Here is a 22,097-nt window from a genome sequence, read left to right on the forward strand (position 1 = left end):
CTGGATTCGTTTATCTAGGGGTTCTCTCTGAAAACTTAAACAAGCAGTTTCAGCCTCCACCCAAAGCTAAATGACCTCCTTTGGGTCTCCTGACAAACAATAAATCCTGCTCAAGGCATAGCAAGGATTTAAAACAAGGTTCAGAGTTTCAAGACAAAGAGAACTTTGGAGATGAGGGAAAGGGAAGAAGAAAGGCTCAGGGTAAACCCACAAGAGCCACTAATCAATAAAATAAATAATGCTTAAGTGATCCCTAACCTCCCGCTCCTCCTTGCCTCTGTGACACAAAATAAGGGCTTGCTCTCATTTCCAAACAGATGCCTTGTCCATTGAACATCACTGCCCACTCAAAACTCTCCCTGTATTTACTGTGTGGCTTCACTTTGCAGTTAAGTTAATGAACATATGTATTAATGTGCACAAACCAGGAGACCCTACCCTCTCCACAGCCCCTTGCTCATGCTGACGCTTAGCTGACCATGCAGTGAACTGATTCAAGGCACCAAACTGGCAGATAAAGAACTTGTGAAAAACAAAAGTGAGCAGTGGAGGGTTTCTGCTGGTTTAACTACCTGAATCAATTCACTGTAGTATAAAACGAAGGTCAAAGGTGGCACCAAGGAAGAGGATGGCATGGCTGGGGATAGAAAGAAGAGCCAGACTGCTGTTGTGTCTCTTCTAGTAGTAACACCTAGGTTGGGTTAGCTACTAATAGGTTGGGCTGGTGTAGTTTCAAGATGAAACTGCTTTTAAGCATGGTGGCATTATTGTATGAATCTGCTGGCTTATTCCCATATAGGCCAAATTTTGAGGAAGCACAGCTGCTCTATCCGTGACTATGAGGCTAATTCCATCTCTAAATAAAAGTCCAGCCAACCTGTAAGGTGTGAGGATCCCCTCTGCCAGCCAAGCGGAGGAAATAGGGCTTTTGATGCAAACCTTAAAACACCGCATTTTATTAAGGACAGAGCCCTAGGGCCAGCTTTGCTGCCCAGTGAGAATTGCTCTGCTCTACTCCCTCACACAGCAGATCAGCCCTGAGACTTTTCCAGGTCCCTCAGCTGCTCCTACGCCCCACTGTCCACAGCGAGGAAGCTTTTAGAACTCAGCTTCCTCAAATTTTTGGGGCATCAGATTTAAAAAGCTAATCACAGAATTAATTAGGTTGGAAGAGATCTCCAAGCCCAACCTAAGCCTGATCACCACCATGTCAACTAGACCATGGCAATAAGTGCCGCATCCAGTCTTTCCTTAAACACTTCCAAGGAGGATGACTCCACCACCTCCCCGGGCAGCCCATTCCAGTGTCTAATTACCCCTTTTGTGAAAAAATTCTTCCTAATGTCCAACCTAAACCTCCCCTGGTGCAGTTTAGGACTATGTCTTCTCATCCTGTCATCCTATCATCCTGTTGCCTGGGGGAAGACACCAAACGCCATCTGGCTACAATCTCCTTTCAGGGAGTTGTAGAGAGTAATAAGGTCACTCCTGAGCCTTCTTTTCTCCAGGCTAAACAACCCCAGCTCCCTTAGCTGTTCCTCATAAGACTTGTGCTCCAGATCCTTCTTCAGCTCCATTGCCCTTCTCTGGACTTGCTCCAGCACCTCAATGTCCTTCCTGTAGGGAGCAGCCCAGAACTGGACACAGCACTTGAAGTGGGGCGTCAGCAGTGCTGAGTACAGGGGAACAATCATTGCCTTGGTCCTGCTGGCCACATTATTCCTGATACAGGCCAGGATGCCAAAGGTCTTCTTGGCCACCCGGGCACACTGCTGGCTCATTTTCAGTCGGCTGTCAATCAGCACCTCCAGGTCCTTTTCCGCCGGTCCGCTTTCCAATTACTCCGCCCCCAGCAGAGTGCCCGATTTCCTAGGGAGCAGAGGAATTCTCCCAAGGAGCTTTTGGAAACCCAGGCGAGGGCGGCTCTCTGCCGGGCGCCATTTGCAGCACACAAAGGGCCGCGGGGCTCCCGCAGGGCCCCGGCCGCGGCTCCGCGGGTGCCACCTGCCGGCGGCCCCTGCGCTGCGCGGGGCGGAGCGGGGCCGGGGCCATGGCCATGGCGGGCACCACGGCGGGGGCAGCGCTGCGGCGCGGCCGGATCGGCCTCCGCCACCGCCTGGCGCGGCCGCCGGGGCTCGGCGGCGGGAGGGCGGCGGCAGACTGGAGCCGGAGCCGGGCGGCGGCCGGAGGAGCGGTGCAGTACTGCGCCGAGCTGGTGCGGTGAGTGCCCGCGGGCCGGGGGCTGCAGGCGCGGCGGTGCGCGCTCCGCAGGGGAAGGCTCCGAGTCTGTCCCAGGAGGGCTCGACAGCGCTTCCCTCCCGATGGGGAAGCTGGCGAGTTCCCTGAAAGGGTGACTGGGATTCCCCCAGGCCGCCCTTGGCCTCTCCTGGCCCCGAGAACGGTCCCTATGGCCGGCGGCGGTGGGCCGGCGGGACCGCGCCGTGTTGGGAGCGCGGAAAGCAGGCGGATATTTAACCTGCGTGGATGATTTACCTTGCACACAGGATCACAGAACCGATAGGGTTGGAACGGACCTCTGGAAGGCGTTTCGTCCAGCCCCTTGCCAAGGCAGGGTCACCCAGGGCAGGTTACACAGGAACGCGTCCACGTGGGTTTTGAATGTCCTCGGAGAGACATTTGAATGTCTCCAGGAGATTCCCACGACCTCCCTGGGGAGCCTCCCACGGCAATCCACGCACACCCCCGCCTCTTCACTGCTGCATTTCTTCAGATATTTTGAATATTTCAGTTTCTTTGCCTCGGCATTTTGGAGAGAGAGATCACCGAAGTGGATGTTTAAAAATAATGGGTTTTGTCAGATTTTCTTGGCTGCTGGGAAACAGCCAAGCTTCCGGAGTGCTTCTTAGAAAAATGGGCAAAAGCAGATGACATCCGATAGCTGGACAGGCAGCTCAGTACCTTCTCTGTCCTGAATGCAGGAGGGAGGCTATGTTCCAGAAGCATGCATACCTTTTTTTGTCAAGTCCAAAGTGCTCCAAGAGGAGCAGGAGTACAGCTCAGGCACTTCCAGGCCAAGCCATGTTTCCTGCTGGGCTTCTGCGCTGTAAACAACGTGCAGAGTCCCTTGGCTGTTTTCTAATCCACAGAAGTTCAGTTCTTTTCAAAGTAAAACGTTTAACAAGTTTCTTTTTAAAGACCTAAGTAATTTCTCCTTGGATACTGTTGTCCTAGATGGTTGACAAAAGCAGGAGGGCGGCTTCCAGGTGTGTATAGAAAGAGTGGAACAGGATCATCTTTTCCAAACTGATGCTTGTAAAAGACAGAAAGGTGTGTGTAGTCAGCAGTAATGCCTGAGGTAGGAAAACTAATGGAAAGAAATGGGACAATCTTAAATGTTCAGTGCAGCAAAAACCAGGAGATCTATACAGATGCAGCAGAGTGCACAGCCAGGTTGCAGTTTCCTTGACAAAGCTTCAGAATATAGCTTGCTTTTCCTAGTTACTCTACCCAGGATTTGTTCACCTGATACTCAAGAGCCCAGAGGCTGTTTGTGCAGTTAATATACAAATAAAGGTAATGTATACAGGTAAAATGTTTTCAGTAACAAACAAGTGTGAACAGAATAGTTAGGTTCGAAGGCACAGAAGCTGAGATGGTTGAATTAAAACGTTTTTAATATACATTTTTGTTAAATGATAAAAAGATTAGTTAGAAAAATACATGACCATTCAAAATAGCAAAATGAAAGGTGGTTATGCTTTTGGCTTCATTTAATTGAAGCTGCTGTTCCCAGTAGCTCATATATTGCATGGAAATAATAAACTATAAAAAGAAGAGAAAGGAGTTATTATTCAAACAGAAATAAAACACCTGTGGCTGTGCAAGCATCAGCAATTCCCTAGTCCTGAATTTGATTCTCCCACACACTAGGAAGAACAACTGAGTTATGCTTTAAGGATATACATTTGTGCAAGTTTTTGCAATATGCAAGATGTCCTTTCTCTTGGGCTTTCCTTTTTATGTTAAGCAACTCTTTTAAAAGTTGCTTAAAGCTATTTAGTTAAAAATATGTATCCCTAGTAAGTATGTTTTCTGTCTCTTGCTGCTTATGATGTCTGCTCTGGAAGACAACCATGTGGCTTGATGGTATTATGAAGTTTCATAATATGGAGGAAATTCATTGTACTGAAAGTCCAATAATGTTCATAGCCAGCTTTTTTTCTGTGTGTGTGTTCATACATAAAATATACTTATGTGAGAGAAAAACTACGAAAAACACTCAATACCTGACTTAAGGTCATTCCCTTCTTTCTTCATTCCTTACCCTAATACATGAAGGATGTTGAGATAGAACATGATCTGTAGCAATATCAGTTTTATTTTACACACTGTGGCTTAATAGATTTGCTACACTTCATTTTTAAGCTTGGAATAATTGAAAACCAACACGTCAACACCATTACTCTAGGGAAGACAAATTTCTCTATTGTACTGCTGTGTACTTTGTGTAACCTGTTTCTTCCTGAAAATAGAGGTGTTGCGTGAACAACTCAGGCAAACTGGAACTGGGAAAATGTGGCTGTAAACCTTGCAGCTCTGCATAGAGTGGGCAAAACTCGGTATTACTACAATCAGTCTTGAAAAAAAATACTAGGTTTTGAGGTGATAATACTTTCAGAAACTGTCTTAATTGAGGGAAATTTGATGCATCTGTTCTTTAATATGAATGTGACCCTTAAAGCCTGCTAAAATTCACAAATGTAAATTTTTTTGTTTATGTTTGTGAATTTGCATCAAGCTCTAAAACAAGTTTCACAACCATTGTGAAAACTCTAAGTGTTTGTTGTCAGCTGCTGTAGGGTTAAGAACCTCTGTTAAAGCTCACTTCCTTTTTGTTTGATGCTAAAAGTAGTAACCGTAATAACCCTTGGTTTTAGTTTGGCTTTGCTATTTTAAGCTCATATTCCAAAGAAATATGAGTACATGGAAGAACAGCAAACTTCATGAAAATGAGCAAATGTGTTTTCTTTAACACCTGTTTCTCCACTTCCGAGATGAAACTTGGAGTTGTTGGACTTGTTCTAACAAAGAATCAGGTTTTAGGCTCATCAGAAAGTACACAAAAACATTGTTCAAAACAAGCAGTTTAGCTTTTCAGAAGTGGCCAGGTGATTTTATTAGCTGCAGTGATGTCTGATTTTGCAGTTTGTGATTCTGTGCACCGTGTTGTTTTTAATTTCGTGGCACACCCACGTGGCCAAACGATGGCATGTCACTCCAGGGTGACAGTGGGTTGCCTGCAGCGAAACTGCCAGCTCCCACAGTTTTTATGCTTTGAATATAATTGCCTATATAAACAAAAACTTAATGGTTAAGTGAGCACTATTCTGCCAAGCTCCAAAGCACAATCTTTTAAAGAAATGTGGTTTCATGTTTGGAACAGAAATCCGGAGGTCGGACAAGCTGGATTCTTTTTGCAGTTCTGCCACAGCCTTTCTTCTGCCTTTAGTCAGATATCTGAGATCTGGATTTCAGAGGTGCACTGAGAGTTCAGACAACCTCCCCTCTCTTGGAGTTTGTCTTATTTTAAGCCTAAAAGCTGTTACTTTTGCAAAGTTTTGAACTATAACTTATTGCTACTCTTTCAGGAGGTCAGTGCTAAGCAGTAACACACCCAATGTACATAGAGCTATAAGTAACAAATATATTTTTTCATCCTTTTATAGAAAGCGTGACTATGAAGGGTTTCTGTGTTCTCTGCTGTTGCCTGCGGAATCTCGAACCTCTGCTTTTGCCTTGAGAGCCTTCAATGTGGAACTGGCTCAGGCAGGTATTAAAATATATTTGTGAACTCTGGAAATGTAAAATAACAATTTTGATATTCTAAATTACACTAGCAGGTTGTGTTTTGCCAAGATTAACTTTTTATATTGTGAAGGGCAATGAATAACTAGTGCAATACAAACCTCTAGTTTTGAATGGCCCATGGAAAGTAGCCAGCCTCCCCCAATTACTTTGCTGATGTGTATAGATTTTCTGGCTTTCCTCTTTGTCGTGCTTTTTAAAATTAAAATTAAATTATAACAGGCAGTGGTCCTTGATACTGTTATGTGATTGCATCCACATCCTGGCTTCACATGCAGTGACTGAATCAGTCAAGTGCAGCTAAATCCTGTCTGTAGAAGGTCTGTCAAAAACTTGGATAACCAGGACCAGGTCTTTGTTGGCAGAAGCAAGGTGAGGGAAAGGCTGCAAGGAGGGAAGTTTGCTGTCAGTGTAGTGGAAGAGGAGTGGCTGCAGTCTCTTCCCTTTGCTAGGTGGCCAGAAACTGCCAGTGCAGCCAGGAAACTTGGCAAAGCTTACCAGAAAGGAGTGATCCAGGAAATAAGCTGACCAGGCTAAACCCCTGACCAGCTCCTGTAGGCTGCGCTTCTGGCAACCCATGATGTGCTCTCCTGCACTGCTGGCACCACTGCTTCCTTTCCTTCTGGGAAGAACGCTAGGGTGACAGTCACCCGAGACTTACTCTCCATGGGTTTCAAAGTTCAGGTTGTGGGGAAGATTTCTTTTTTAGTTTATGTAGTGTTCACAAGCTGTATTGGGAATAAACGTCAATTGAAAACTGAGCATTTTCCCTACTGAGTGTGGCTATGTCCTGTGTCTCTTTTCAGTGTAGATAGACCAAGTGTCTTAAAGACACTGTGAGTTTCACTCCAGATGTGTCCTTTCCAGATTAAAGACTCCATAACTCAGAAGACTACGGGTTTGATGCGGATGCAGTTCTGGAGGGAGGCTGTGGAAGACATATACTGCGATAACCCACCACATCAGCCAGTTGCTACAGAACTGTGGAGGGTAAAATATGCCTTTATTGTCCTAAAATTCACTTAACTTTAGTATTACCGTGGGAAATAATGTCAGTGTTTTGTGTGTGCTGTGTTACATAGTTAACAGCATTATTTTATATAAAACAGATAATGTAAATTGTGTTTGTGTTTCTGTGTGTAAGCTACCTACAAGCAAAGAGCTGAGTTGGAGAAGGAGGATATTTATGTGGGACCTGCTTGAAAGGTCAGACTTCTCTGAACCATCTGCTTTTTTCTCTTCTGTTTAGGTGAAGGGCTGAGTAAATTGTGGTAAGCCATAAGTTGATAGTTGAAGTGCAAAAGTGTACTTTTCTAAGCCAGTGCTAGTTACGTCTGAAGAGATTCAGCTGTAGAAAAAGACAGAAAGTTGAGCGCAGAAGGTGAATTAGCAAATAGGTATGAGGAAAGGCCCAAGGCTTTATGCAGTTACTGGATAATAGGGAAAATCTTAATACAGTCTTCTCCTCACATCAAGAGCTGCATGGTGGCTTGTGTTTATGTGTTGCACAGATCTTTTTATGTGCACTGAGTAACAAGGATGTACTTGTGATCTTAGCAGTTTATTTTTACCAAGATGCTCAAGTTCTGCAGGGACTAGAACATCACACATGAAGTATTCCTACATATCTATCCCTTTGCTGACCATAGCCAAAGAGACAGAGGCTTTCTTCCAAATTTTTCTGTTTCTACTTAGGACTGTCCTTAATATGTTCAATGGGTGATTGAAGGTCTGAAGGCAGTGTAAATGGCAGTGTAAATCCCCTTGATGCTGATGTAAAACCACAATGATTTCATTGGTAGGTTGTCATCTAGTCCAGCTTGCCATTCAGAGATGATCTAACATCAAAGTTAGATCAGGTTATCAGGGTCACATTGAGGTGAATTTTGAATTTTTTCAGGGATGGAAATTCCATATGTTGTTAACTTGGCATCTTAGGGCCACGGGCCACAGCAAGTCTTTGGAGCAGCAAGTCCACAAGTGCTCCAAGAGAACAGCTACTCTTACTCTATAAGATCAGACCTGGATTTCAACTAAAGATCTCTGAGTTCTGGACAGGAAAAGCTGCAGTTTGTCTAAACCTCAGTAGCTGAATACAGTTGACAGAGATCCATAGGTAGTTAGGTTTGTGGACCTGCTGAAAAACAGGCAGTGAAATGTGGAGTCTTTGTCCAAATATTTATCTGCATTGTTCCTGTTAAAATCCTGGGAAAAGCAGGACACTCACTGTAACTCTGGATTAGAACAATGCAGTTTCTGCAGGATTAGAGCATTTCTCTTGTTGCAGTTTTGGTTTCACTCAGCTTCATAAAACGGCCTGGGTTAGAAAGGACCTTGTAGATCATCTAGTTCCAGTGCCCCTGCCATGGACAGGGACAACTTCCACTAGACCACGTTGCTCTAAGTCCCATCCAACCCGGCCTTGAACACCTTCAGGAATGGATGCAACTCTGCTGCACCTCCGAGACCACAAAAATTAGTCCTTTACAAAGAACCTTGGCCTCTCCCTGACTCTTTCTCCTTCAAATGTGACCTAAAGCATAAGTGAGCATTTGTTCCTGTCTGTCAACACTCATGTTTAGATTAAAATTGAGATTTAAACTAAGATACACTTTGTTAACTAAGAGAAAACATAGGTAATGCCAGGAAATAAAATGTTACAGTCACTTCTAGGGAAGACCAGAGCTTTTTCTAGGAGTCTCCAGCTCAGATATAGCATGTGCTTTAGCTACAGCATAGTCTTTGTACAGTTAGAATGAAGACTGGCAAATGTTGTGAACCTTTTTACGGGATTATGGGAGTTGAAGATGTACTTAGCATTATACTTTAATGCAGATATTAAAGTGCAGAATCACTTGTTTACCATGTCAATCTGTCTGTGCTTTTACCTTTTATTTCCTTCTCTCTGTCTCTCTTCCAACAAATGGCAAACTTCCCAGGTACAAGATGGTTTTCTCCCAAAATGCTTTTGTCTCCTTTCTAAGGAGCAACTTTAGTGTAGCCTAACTTATTTTTGCTTCTGAAGATATCCTCTCATTTAGTTGTCTGATTGAGCGGGTCAGGTACAAGTTAGCTGTGGATACGACTGTATCTTTTCTTTCAACCGCTTTTATTTTCAGGCTGCTTATATGTGTGTCAATGTGGGGTGTGTGCATCAAAGCCCAGCCAGCCTCTTAGCAGAGGTGCCCTCTCCTACCTGCCAACCTCCCCCCTTACTTTACTGCTGAGCTTGATGCCAAATGGTCTGGAATATGTCTTTGGTCAGCTGAGGTCAGCTGTCCTGGCTGTGTCCCCTCCCACTCCTTGTGCACTCCCAGCCTCCTCCCTGGTGGGATGGTGTGAGCAGCAGAAAATGCCTTGACACTGTGTAATCACTGCTCAGCAGTAACTATAGCAGCAGTTCTTAGCAACACCTTTTCCAGCACAAATCCAGAACATAGCCCCATAAAAGCCACTGTGAAGAAAATTAACTCTATCCCAGCCAAAACCAGTACAGCATTCAGATATAAATCATTCAGATACTGGGATACCAACTGCAACCCTTCCCAGCAGCAAGGGCCCAGTCATGCTCCTTTCTCACAAAACAGAAAATTGATTTTGAAGTGGAAGAAAGGATTACCTATCTCTCTAATAAGATTTCACCTCGTGTGATTTCTCTAAAGGAAGACCAATATAATACAATCCAAACAGAACTGGTTGCGAAATAAGATGTTGAAAAATAATTCAGAAGGTATTTCTAGGAGCTCTGAAAGCTCTGAGCACTGCAGAGCACTGGAATGAGCTGACAATTCAACCTTACCTGGTGACCTTTTCAGTCAAGGTGTGATTTTTATTTCTGTACTTTGGCAAATACCCCAAGAATGACCTATTTGAAGATCATGTCTTCACAAATGTCCAGGAATGTCCTTGCAATTCTTAGAAAGAAGCATTTGGAAAGACACTTGAACTCACAAGTATTGCAGAACTGTTAATAGAATTAGCATGTCTTTGCACAACATAATCAATGTGTACTCTTTTTTTGCTGTTGAGTTTATATGAGGACAATTTGATTTTCCAGAATAAATTCCAATTTATCATGCTAAATGTGTTCCTGAAGTTTTGTATATCCCAGAATACTCACATTTGGATTCCTAAAGTTTTATGCACTAGTAAAGTAGATAAATAGCCTTTAATAGTATTTCTTGAATTATTAATAGCTCATTTCTTGGTGACTTTAATATAAATTTATACAGTGGCTGTATAAATTGTTCCTACTTGCCTGTCCATTTTGAACATATGAAGAGTGAGGCCTAATTCTCCGTTTGTTTCTGGTAGAAGAAGCCAGTTTTTGAAGCTTGAGAAGTGAGGACCTGTGTGTTTGAATGAAGGTAGCTTAAAATGGATGTAATGTTCAAATTGCATAATTTAGCAGATTTCATTTTGGAGCTTTAAGTCTTGACTTGTTTAAAGGATTTAGTTTACAAAATGATACTTGAGGTGAACAAGTGAGAATCAAACCTGACATTTGTAGTTATAACTTAAAATTTGTCTTTTCACATACGGAGTACTGTCTCAAGCAGAATTTGTTGAATCAACAAGATCTGGTCTTGTCAAACCTTGAAAAAATATTTACTAATATGATGGATGTAAAGAAGAAATTGAAAATGAGCTATTAAGCTAAATGGTGAGAAATCTGCTCCACAAATCTTATTTGTAAATGTTTATATGTGTGAATATAGCCTTTCTGACAATGTGTTCTGGAAAATTCAATGTGTGTAATTAAGAGGATTGAAGGTAAGTTATGAAGTGGTACAGGAAGGAAGTTAAGTACAAGATAAAAGCCAAAAGAATGTATGAATATGAGATGCTGTGGGATACATTTTAAACAATCCCAGAATATTCAGTATAATACTTTGTTAGGTTGCTGTCTTTACAGTATGTATCAGTATGTTGTACTGATGTTTTCTTGAAAATGTATAGGAGAAATATTTTTTATTGCTTGACTCTGGAGGAAACTGTGTTCTTTTTGGAAAGTGAACATAGTTATCTGCAAATATTTTGTGGGAATGTATGACTCCAAGAATAAATTACTTGCAAAAACATTTTTAAAGAAAAGCTTTTAGTTAGTCCAGTATTTCATTTTTGTGTGCAGCAACTTGAAGTAAATGTCATTTGAAAATTTCTGTATTTGAATCTCTGTATTATTGTATTAAATATCTAAAATATATTTCAGCCTTCAGAATGCAGTACTACCATCACTTTGTATACATTAACATGGAGGTTTTATTTGATAATTTTCAGGCTGTCAAGAGGCATAATTTGACTAAAATGTGGTTCATGAAGATCATTGATGAAAGAGTAAGTATTTACCATTCAGAGTCTGATTCTAGTTTTAGTCGTATTTGGCTTTTCTTTTCCTTATTTTTATGTGCTTATGTGTAGAACAAAAGCTTATATAATTCATCTTTTCCAGACAGCAGTATTTCTCTTTAAAAATGATACTGCTATATTTCTTTTTAATTCTCCCTTGATGCCACTCTCCGTAGTTTCTGCTCTTTTCTGGCCAGAACGGCTAATAGAATCCTTTGTTTATTTTTGCTTTAAAATAGGTGTAGTTTGTGAGTCCACATAGATGTAGGATCTCAAAAATTAAATGACTTGTCTGAACCTTTCTGCCACACTTTTCCACTTCTTATCATGGCTGTGGAGTTTTTCCTAAGCAATGTTGTAAACTGGAGCATTCAAATCACATGAAGTTTAAAATATCCACCCTTTTCTGGGAAAAAATGAGGAAGAATTTCACTGGTACAGTGATGCTGCTACCAGCTCTGACACAAGGGCAAGAATGAAAAGCGGGGGGCAGGAATTTCTTAAACTATTTTTATTGCTAAAGTTAGTGTCTAATGAAGTTATACATTGAGAAAATTGATGGTCAGTTACTTGCAGAGTGTCATTGCTATGAAAGACTTCAGAGTTTCTTAATCTTAAAACTGGTTCTTAATCCTATGACTAGTATGTTTTAACCACAGAAACCACTAGGACAGGAAGAATGCTGGAGGATGTTATGTTTTTTGGTGTATTTTATTAGATACTACATTATTTGGGTGTATTTTATTATTTTTGGCTATATTATTTATTAGAGGCCCTAAGTTGATCTGGGGGCTGGAACAGCTTGCCTATGCAGACAGGCTGAGAAATTTGAGGCTGTTGGTCCCTTAGAAGAGAAGGCTCTGGGGGATAGCACCTTATAGCACCCTCCTGAAGGGGGCTACAAGAGGCTGCAGAGGGACTTTTCACAAGGGCATGTGGTGATAGGACAAGAGGGAATGGCCTTAAGCTGAAGAAAAGCAGGTTTAGATTAGATCTTAGGAAGGAATTCCTTACTATGAGGGTGGTGAGGCAGTGGAACAGGTTGCCTAGAGAGTTTGTGGACTGTCCGTGAAGTGTTCAAGGCCCGGTTGGACGGGACTCTCTGCAGCCTGCTCTATTAGAAGGTGTCCCTGCCCATGGCAGGGGGAGTTGGAGTTAGATGGTTCCTTTCAGCCCAAACCATTCCGTGATTCTAAGAGTCAATGATTTGCTTATGACTATGAAACTCGTGTGTATTTGATAGATTTTATGCATGTTTTAAACCATACATTCATATTTACCCAAATTTCTCTGTGCTTCAGTTGCAAAATAACTATTATAATTGAAAACCTCATGGTGTAAGAATACCATATGATGTTTTGTTTTGGCTGTATCTTTTTTTAAAGAAGAATTCTGATTTCATATTACTGCAGAAAGTTATATTTGCTCCAGTAAGCAGACATGGCTGCAGTTGCATGTAGTTGATTATGTTAGACTTGCTATAAGCTTTAACGATTGCTTCTATCTGAGTTTGTACTTTTCTGTCTCTCGATTTTTGTCCTTTTTTTGTTTTGTTAGTGAATTAGGTTGACATGACCGTAGTAATAAACTTGTGTAAATAGCAGTTATGTTTTACTGAAGTTCTGTGTTTATATTACAGGAGAAGAATTTGGATGATAGGGCATACCGTAACATCCAGGAGCTCGAAACGTATGCTGAGAACACTCAGAGTGCTCTCTTGTACCTCACCTTGGAAATGCTGGGTAGGTGTTTTGCCCTTTTTGTTTTGTTGTTGACTCATTAGTGCAGGTACAATATTTATTGATGTTTCAAAAAGCCCATTCTTTTCCCACTGGAGTTTACTTTCATAGAAGTTGCCTTAGGTAATACTTCATGTATCTTTTGAATGTGGAATCGTACTACAGCTGTCCTAGACCTATGCTTTCCTTGGAAGCAGAGCTCATTGAAGTGCAGTTTCCTACTGTTCCATTCTTTGTTGCTTTGTTTTGTCTCTTCTTGCTCTTATGTGTGGTAAATTCAACTCTTCACTATATTTAGATTATCCTACAGAACACAAGGTGCTGTAGATATTCTGCAGCTGTTGTTCTGTATTGCAGTGATGTACACTGATTATCTTGAAACAGCCAACTTCCCAACCTATAAACTTCCCTTGGTGATGTTTTAAATTTGGGTGTGAATCCTCTTAGAAGTAGGTTAACTATCAGTAGTTGAATAGCTAGAAAAAATGCAACAAAGATGATCCTTGTGGTCAAGAGCTAGTTTCATGTCTAATATAAGAGTTACAGATTGCAAAAGAACTGTTCATCTGTAGTGAAGAAAAGGGTAATTTTCTTTTAGGTGTCTGTTGCACTATGGAAGTATTCCCTATATGAGCTCAGATGTAGAAAAAAGGTGGAAAAAACTGTTATTTAGTAATATTTAGTATAGCAGTATTTTCTTTTTGTCTATCAGAGTGGTCTGATGGAAGGCCAATACTGAGGCTAAAAGACTTAATAATAATGAAATTAAAAGAATTAAAAAGAGATATGGTGAGCACCTTATTCTTTGGAAGAAATGAGGAACTTATCTCTTAACATCTAATATTTGCTTCCTCAGTAGGAAATCAGTGAAATGTTGCAAATGTCTTTCTGAACCTCTGATTGAAGAAATGTAGGAGTATGAGAAATGTCAAAATCTTTCATTCTGGGAAATGTTTTTGATCCTGAATAAGTTCAGTCGTGCTTGGGTCACTCCTGGTACAAATAGATAAATCTGTTTTTGAAAATGGGTATGGAGGCTCTGGTTATTCTAGGTGTTCTATTGTCATGTTTAACTTCTCTTATATGAATGTAATAAAGTATCTAAGCAAAAGTCTCCTTCACTGCATATTAAACAGTTAACTTCTGTAATTTTTTCTCCATAAACAGGGAAACTAATCAAACCCTTTCTTGGTGTTCCCTGTCAGCAATCTTTTCCAGACTAGGTGGACCTGGCTTCATTGCAGGTCATGTTTGCTAAATTTTTTTGTCCTTTTTAGATTCTTTATTCCTAACCAGTCTCCACTGTGTGTGTATCTCTCCCAGTACTAGTGCTGTTTTATTCTTACTGGTTTCAGGTTATCTCTCATTTTGACTGGTAATTGTGTCAGCCAAAGTCCTCGTACCTCCTCTCAACTCCTGTCATTTAAAAATATCAATGGTTGTGCTCTCTGATTAATTGCCTCAGTAATTAGGAGTTTGATATTACTAAATAATTCTGTTAAACCTTTTAAGAATGTCACTTTTGGGATATATTCCCAGGTTGAGCATGAGTCACTGCTAACTCTGAGATTTTTTTTTTCCCCCCAAATTCCTATTTATATGTAAATCTTGAGCTGCCCAGTCAGTATCAGTAAGTTATATCCATTGATTCCTCCAAGACATACTTTGCTTTCTCTGTGGTTAATTTATAGCCACTGTTTTGCAGAGGCTTTTGAGACCCATTGAAGGCCCAGACAGGCTTCTGCTGGGAATCTGGTATGCCTGGTACAATCTTCAGAAGTTACTTAGGCTCTTTGACTGTCATTCCTGTATCCTCATTTCTTTCTTTATGGAATGCTGCTTCTGCTAGAGCTTTTATGAGTTTTAATTTCAATTTTCCTTTAAAGTTTCATTTTATCCTGGGTCAGTCCTGTGAAAACATTAGAGCTTTATGATCCCTTTTTCAGTTCTCACACTTGTGTGACTGTGCAGTAACTAAAATTACTTTTCTGTTGTTTTGCTGATCTGATTCAGTTTTCCTCATTGCCGGAAACAGCACAAGGGAGGGGGCAGAAATATGGGTTAGGGGGGTGAAGTGTAGGATCATTCTCTATGGCTTCACTACCATGATGAATCAGCTGCAGTTAATCATGAAACCACACTGTAAGGATTAATGCCTGTCAGGAATCTCACACTTTAATGACTTTTTTTGGCCCGAAAAACAGTTCTTGGGATACTGTTATCCTGGGAGAGGACATATCAATGAAAATGAGTTTGTGTACTGATGTGTTCTGTCTGAATAGGTGCTGCTCTGCTAAGTATACCTTTTGCAGACACCGCAACAAAATAATAGGCATCTTACTCCTGAATGTGGAAATCAATGACTTTTCCTGCTGCTTTGCACCTCTGAGATGAGATCGCAAGGCAATTTATGCACAGAATGTTCTGTCATGGACCAATGCACTTAGCTTTCCTAAAGTATGACTGTGATACACATCAGGGAAGACCATACTCCTCAAAAGGTCTGACTGCATGTTTCTAAACATATTATTTCTGCAATTTTAGGTGTGAGGGACATCCATGCTGACCATGCAGCCAGTCACATTGGGAAAGCACAAGGCATAGTTACCTGTTTAAGAGCAACTCCGTATCATAGTACAAGACAAAAGGTCTTTCTTCCCATGGACATTTGTATGTTGGTGAGAGAAGCAATTTGTCTGGAATTGAACAGTATAATGTTTCTTCTAACTGTGTTTCTCAGTGCTAGATATGAGATCATGATTTATTCTGCCAGAAAGAAACAGGACTTTTTTTCTTTAATTTAACTTTCTGCTGTGGCCTAGTAATATGCCATTGTCATGGTTTTGTGTCCTTTGGGAGGTGAGAGAAGTGACCTTCAAGAAACTCTAGGGTTTCTTTTTGGTTTTTTGTTTGTTTGGGTTTGGGTTTTGTGTGTTTGTTTCTTGGAGGGGGGGTGTTTCTTTTATTTGTTTGTTTCTATGAAATATAATATTTTAATTTTCAGGAATTTTTCCATTAATGTATAAAAAGGCAACTATGTAATGGGGCCTTGGTTTTGTGGTTTGGGGTTGGATGTGGGTTTTTTCTTTCTTTTTTTTTTTTTTTTTTTTTGTTTTTGTTTTTGGTTTGTGTTTTGTTTTTTTTGTTTTGTTTTTTTTTTTGTTTTGTTTTTTTTTGTTTTGTTTTGTTTTTTTGTTTTTTTTTGTTTTTTTGTGTGGTTTTTTTTTTGTTTTTGTTTTTTGTTTTTTGGTTTTTTTTAAATTTTCCTATGACCATAAAGGAAGCACTGTGAGAAATTTTTTTTCTGAACAATCTTCTTGCATTTCTTTGTTACCTTTTCATAAATGTGCTGGTGGTTTTGGGTTTTTTTTTGTTCCATATTTGACAGCTATAGGCACACATTCCATACATTGCTGTAGGAGATGGTATAGTCCTCCAGTTTAAACTATACACCTAATTTGCATTGGAATTTAACAGATCGTGCAACTTAAGTAGGATGGGATTAAAGCTCAGAATTTTTCATTAATGTTCTGTGGCTCGATCTGCAGCATCTCAACTGTAATTCCTTCATTTCCAGTCTTTATTTCTAAATGTTAATGCTGTTCTTTTTCTATTTAACCAAAATTTTTGCAATTATAGTAATGACTAAGGCAGTTGTGTTAGTATTTTCTGAATATAATCTCAATACAATTAAAAGTTTTGATCTGAAGTTTAGTAATGTAGGTAGTTGCAAAAAATGTAGATGCTAATATAGGTCAGGGTTATAAGACTGCAAAAAGGAGCTGCACCTTGCTTGCAGCCCTTCTGGGACTGCATGGTATGGGTGGCCTTCCAAATTTTCAGCTTTTCAAACATAGCCTGAAAATTCACAGTCATTCCTTGCCATGGAAGGTGTTTTGCAGTGAAACTAAAAAAAGCTTGCATCCCTTCTGTGAAGACTGAGCATCCTGTAAGCATTTCAGCTGCTGGCAAGTATTGCAGAGTTCTCCTGGAGCCTCTACCTCCTGTGAAGCCCACCAGCCTACATTTGTACAGCTTTCACATGCCTCACTGTTGTTGAGAGGAACAGGCAGCTGGTGCAATTCTGAATATGCCATATTGTGTCTCACATTGGTATCTGTAGTAAAAGAATAAGGTTGGGGTTGGTTTCTTTTGAGGTTTGGAGGGGTGGTTTTCCAGTGGATCTGGTTTTTTGCTGTTTGGTTTTTGAGGATGGGTTTGTTGGTTGGTTGGGGTTATTTTTGCAAGCCTGATGGTGCACACCAATCTCAAGATTTCAAAAGCCAGCATGGCTTCTTGTGTTAGCTGTTACTGGCTTGCTTCTGCTTAATATCTATTCTTGGTTCATGGTTTTAAAAACTGGGTATCTAAACTGATCTAAATTCCCCAAACTTTAAAATCTAACTTGGTCGTCTTACTGACCACAAAGATTTAGGGAGCAAAATCATGCAGAAAGAATCTGTACCAACTGTTCTCTGTGATTTCTTGAATTTTTTTTTTAAGCAATTGACCAAAAAAAAAAAAGGAATTAAAAAAGGAGGGAGCAGTAGTAAAACATTTAGGCTGTTTTAGTATTTTGTCCTTAGTTTGGTTGCTGGAACATATTTTTGAGAAGTTAAAATGGAAGATTGATATTTATGGTGGTTCTTTTCTCTTTTTGATTTTGTTTTTCCTTCCTATGTCTAGCATGGAGTTTCACAAGAGGATTTCATAAGGGGCAAGCAAGAGAAAAATGTGAGAGATGTAATTTATGACATTGCCAGCCAGGCCCATATTCATCTAGAACATGTAAGATTCCTTTCCTTTTATTTATTGAAATAAACATAACTGATGCTAGTCTTCTTACGCATTTGTTGTTAGATGACTTAAAACTGCGTACTTAATTTCTAATATTTTGCCTTTAATTATTTTGGGAGTTTAAATTAAAAAAACCCCAACTTTAAGTATTACTACTTCTTTATGAATATTATACTTATCTTTATGTACAGGAGGCAGTTTACTCACAGCCAGGTCCAATTTGTTATATATAAATGCTGCCTAAGGGACTTATTACTGGAAGAGAAACTTCAAGCAGACTTTCATAAATGCAGCTATGTGCCAGCATGGGACCAGCACCATAGAAAGCACCTCTGCATATGGTATTTCGCAGCACGGTGGAATGGCTGCCAGGAAAACAGAGCATGTTGCCTTTAACTGCTGGTTAGTGTGTGTGGAAGAGGGGATTCATTCCCTAGCATGACCAGCCATGCCCAGAATTATGTTGGGAAAAGTGCTTTCTGTTTATATCTTTTCTGGCATACAGCCAAGTGAATTATGAAAGACTTTATTTGCTTGGAACAGTGAATTATGAGCCCTGAAGGACTGCAGAGTTCTACTCTATTTTTTCTTTCATGTTTTTATTTTAGCTACACTCTGAATTGCTTGTTGGTGCATAGTACAAAAGCAAAAGAATGTTTCATCAGCAATGCTTGGTCTGCCTCCATCTGGAAAACAAAACTTGCAAGAAGCACTGTAAAGAGCTGCTTATGTCTACGAGTACATGTCTGTGTATACTTTAAGTATTGCCCTCAGTGCTTCCAGTCAAGGTAGTCTGGAAAGATACCACTTCAGAGTAAAGAAATGCCAGATTTATCTCTGCATTTGCACCATTGATATAATCCTCAATTACCTGTGATCACAGGATTTTTTTTGCAGTATAAATAGGAGAGCCCTTTTCTGAAGGTAAAATGAGGAGGGATCTCTGGTTTGTTCAGTCAGATGTTAGTTAATTGATTAATGTTTTTATTTTATGTTAATGGTATGTATATATTATAACAGCTCTCCAGTACCTACAGGGTCCTACAAGAGAGCCAGAGAGGGACTTTTTACAGGGGCATGTAGGACAAGGAGGAGTGGCTTTAAACTGAAAGAGGACAGGTTTAGATTAGATACTAGGAAGAAATTCTTTAATGTGAGGGTGGTGAGGCACTGGCAGAGGCTGCCCAGAGAAGCTGTGGATGCCTCATCCCTGGAAGTGCTCAAGGCCGGTTTGGATGAGGATTTCAGCAACCTGGTCTATAGTGGGAGGTGTCCCTGCCCATGGCAGTGGGAGTTCGAACCAGATCATTCCTTCCAACCCAAACCATTCTATGATTCTATGTAGCCTTGAGCTTTATTTTTTATAGACTAATTCTAATTTGCATTAACGCATTCCTGTTCACACTGTTTCTTCTGATGTCTCAGTTTTTGTGGTCACATGCCCAGGAAAACTGTTTATTCCATTTAGAAGTAGGGAACAGAAACAAAGAAAATGCAACATCAGAACTGTCCACTACCTTTGTTCAAGCTGAAATATTTTGATTTTTCTTCTTTTCTTCTCCACCCGTCATCCCATAATGCACAGCATTTAAAACCCATTGACTTTGGTTGCAGTTGTGGCTTACAAAAATGCCAAGTGCCTGGTCTGAAATGCCTCATATCAGGGATGGGAGGCATGGAAAATGAGTAATGTGTATTTATGGTCTACATCTTTAAAATTTGGTTCCTGGTATTGTATGGATACTTTGGGACAGAAGCAGGAAGAGAATTCAATTCTTCAGAACTTTTCAGATAATTTGATAATTCATACTGCCTTGGTCCCCTCACTTCCAGAATGCCTACCAGCTTCTGAAGAGAACAGGCCTCTTTTCTTCCCACTGCATTCCTAGAGCCCTGCCCATGTTATACACTGGGAGGGTCCTGAGGAAAATATGCAATGTGATCATGTAATTGGAGACTATACAGAATATATAAACAGGAGGAAACCAGATTAGGGCAGCATTAGCATTTCATTCAACTGAATGTTTGCCTTGGCACCCTCTCCCCTTTTTCTTTTAATGGATGGGTTATATCACCTTAATTAAAATTTAAAAATTCCTCTTTGAATACTTGCCTCCATCATCATCAGTGAAGAATAGCTGGCAGTGCAGAATCTCTATAGAGTGTTCAAAGCATTGAACTGGCTGTAACTGGCAGCACTAACAGGATATTGGCCTCCTTAATAATCAGATGATCTTTGTTAATGCAAGGACAAAGGTACTTTCTCCCCTAATGGCTGAAATGGGCTTTTGCTGGCAAGGTTTGCTGGGTATTTCAAGATTTAAGGTGAATGTAGTGGGCTGGTGCCTTTAAATGCATCTGTCCTCCTGTATAAAATCACCATCTTGTTTTGCCTGAGGGTCTTTTGAGCGACTTATGCTTTGTTTTAGTTGGAATTACAGGGTAGGGTAAAGTTTAAACCTGAAGACAGGTTTCAACAATCAGCATTTGTTACACAAACCACATATTTTAGAGGATGAGGACAGTTACCAGCCCCATTTCACAGCTAGAAGACATATAATCCTAAAATGCAGAATTGAGTCTCAGCAATTACAGGAAGCATATCGTAGTAATGTGGCCCTTAACCTTGGCAGAAAAATTTCTGGAGTGTGGTCAGGGACTGATGACCAGCAGAGGGCAAAATAAGATAATGAAGATTGTAGTTTTCCTTAGGAGTTCTGTGTTTTATTAGAATAAAAACATATAATAAACATTCTGTCAGTCCCACAGTCGCCCTTTGAAAGCCTGTGAATACATTTACATGTTCTCCTCCTTCCTCTTTGTTAAAAGAGAGTGTTCTTTTGGCTTTTTGCATTTATCTCAGTTATGCTACATCATTATGGGCTCAATTTACCAAGGAAGATAACATGCTTTCTGAATGACCTGCAACCCATTCTGGGTTAAGAAGGTCAAGCAAGACTACTTTTTTTTTCATCTCGCAATTAATAATAGTAACGCAAGATGTTAGATCAGGGAAGAACATTTTTCTTTTTTAGAGATAGACATACAAAAAGTTTTAAAATAATTTGCCTTCTAAAAGATTAAGTATTTTTTCCTTCCAAGGTTTCAGGCTGATTTTTCTCAGTTGCCTGGAAAAATTTGTGAAGAACTATCAGCAACTTATACATTCTTTTCAGTATTTGTAAAGGGTTGGTTTGTTTTAACCTGTAAGAAAAGGCAAAACAAGGAGGGATTTTGTGTTTATAAATAAACATTACAGGAAGACTTGCTTCAGCTCTGTTAGAGGAACCTGAGCTGAACACGAGTTTAAATTGTAGATTTGATTCAGCCTTACTTTAGATGTGATATGTAAATACTGAGGAACCGAGATAATTTTGAAGTCCCAGAAGTTAAATGGGAGCATTTACAACTGGGCTCCTGGGGCTGATGGCAACATTGGACCAAAAAGATGAACTGAGAGAAGTACATTTGTGGTCTTCCATAATTTCTGTCTATTGGCATGAAGAGAGTTATTTGGGTTGTGGGGTGGGGGAAAGGTTAAATTGTTTATTAAACCAGATGCAACTTGGGACTTTGTTGGAACAAGGGATGCTAATTTACATGATTTATAATATGTAATCTTTAAGTCTGTCAAACCACGTAAATATTTTAGCAGGCCTCTCCCAGTATTACATACTTACTGTGTAACTGCTTTTGTACACAGTGAGGGATGGTGCTGGCTTGCACATAAGGAAAAGTTACACGTTCAGGATGTCAAAATAAAAAGGGATGAAGCTCATAAAACAGTTTGTTGCCTCTAACCATTCTACATAGTACTTGATGTTTAATCTGAAATGTTAAATTATTCTGATAAGTACGTTTGTTTTTGTTTTGTTTTCCCCCCCACCTTACCCCATTTACTTTTAGGCTAGATCTTTCAGTAAGAAAGTTCCCGCGAAGGCGTATCCTGCTTTTTTCTGTACGGTGGGTGTGATATCATGCACTCTTTAAGTGATGGACTCATTCCTCTGCTAATGTTTGTGAAGAGTATCAAATTAAGCATGGTTAACTCCTGCTTCGTGTGTCTGTTTTGGGAGGATGTAATACCTAAAACTCACAAAGATCAATCATAATGTGTGCCTGACTGTGGAACCTTACAGTTTTGATCAACACTTTTAATCCTTCTCCTTTAACTACATCATTTCACCCAAGATGTCTGTATATTCATAGACTGCCATTCTGATGCAAGAGCCCCAAATCTTGCCTATTTTTATAATTTGCTGTTTGGTCTAGTAAAAGATAATGCTTCTCTTCACAAAACCTGATTTTTTTATATGCTTGGAATGTGATGGTTCCGCTACCACTTATTAACACAAACTGTCAAGCCTTTTTGCAGTTTCTCATTTG

At 40.1% G+C, this 22,097-nt stretch overlaps 1 protein-coding gene across 6 annotated transcripts in view; it reads left to right on the forward strand.

The window, feature by feature from the left end:
* The first annotated feature begins 2,129 nt into the window (after positions 1 to 2,129).
* Positions 2,130 to 22,097, forward strand: part of NDUFAF6 (NADH:ubiquinone oxidoreductase complex assembly factor 6) — a 36,429-nt gene continuing 16,461 nt past the window's right edge. For 2 of the 6 annotated variants that reach the window (XM_027656966.1, XM_027656965.1), the window contains exons 1-8: positions 2,130 to 2,220; positions 5,688 to 5,791; positions 6,694 to 6,816; positions 11,107 to 11,163; positions 12,815 to 12,917; positions 15,459 to 15,592; positions 17,601 to 17,702; positions 21,618 to 21,674. In XM_027656966.1, the coding sequence (XP_027512767.1) occupies positions 5,771 to 5,791; positions 6,694 to 6,816; positions 11,107 to 11,163; positions 12,815 to 12,917; positions 15,459 to 15,592; positions 17,601 to 17,702; positions 21,618 to 21,674 (597 nt within the window). In that variant the 5' untranslated portion in view covers positions 2,130 to 2,220; positions 5,688 to 5,770. Of the gene's footprint in view, positions 2,221 to 5,686; positions 5,792 to 6,632; positions 6,817 to 11,106; positions 11,164 to 12,814; positions 12,918 to 15,458; positions 15,593 to 17,600; positions 17,703 to 17,902; positions 18,889 to 21,617; positions 21,675 to 22,097 lie in introns of those variants that run through there. The other 4 variants (XM_027656969.1, XM_027656970.1, XM_027656968.1 and 1 more) reach the window with 4 other exon arrangements.

The sequence above is a fragment of the Corapipo altera genome, unplaced genomic scaffold (genome assembly GCF_003945725.1).
Source record: "Corapipo altera isolate COAL_440 unplaced genomic scaffold, ASM394572v1 52b, whole genome shotgun sequence".
Classification (NCBI taxonomy): Eukaryota; Metazoa; Chordata; class Aves; order Passeriformes; family Pipridae; genus Corapipo; species Corapipo altera.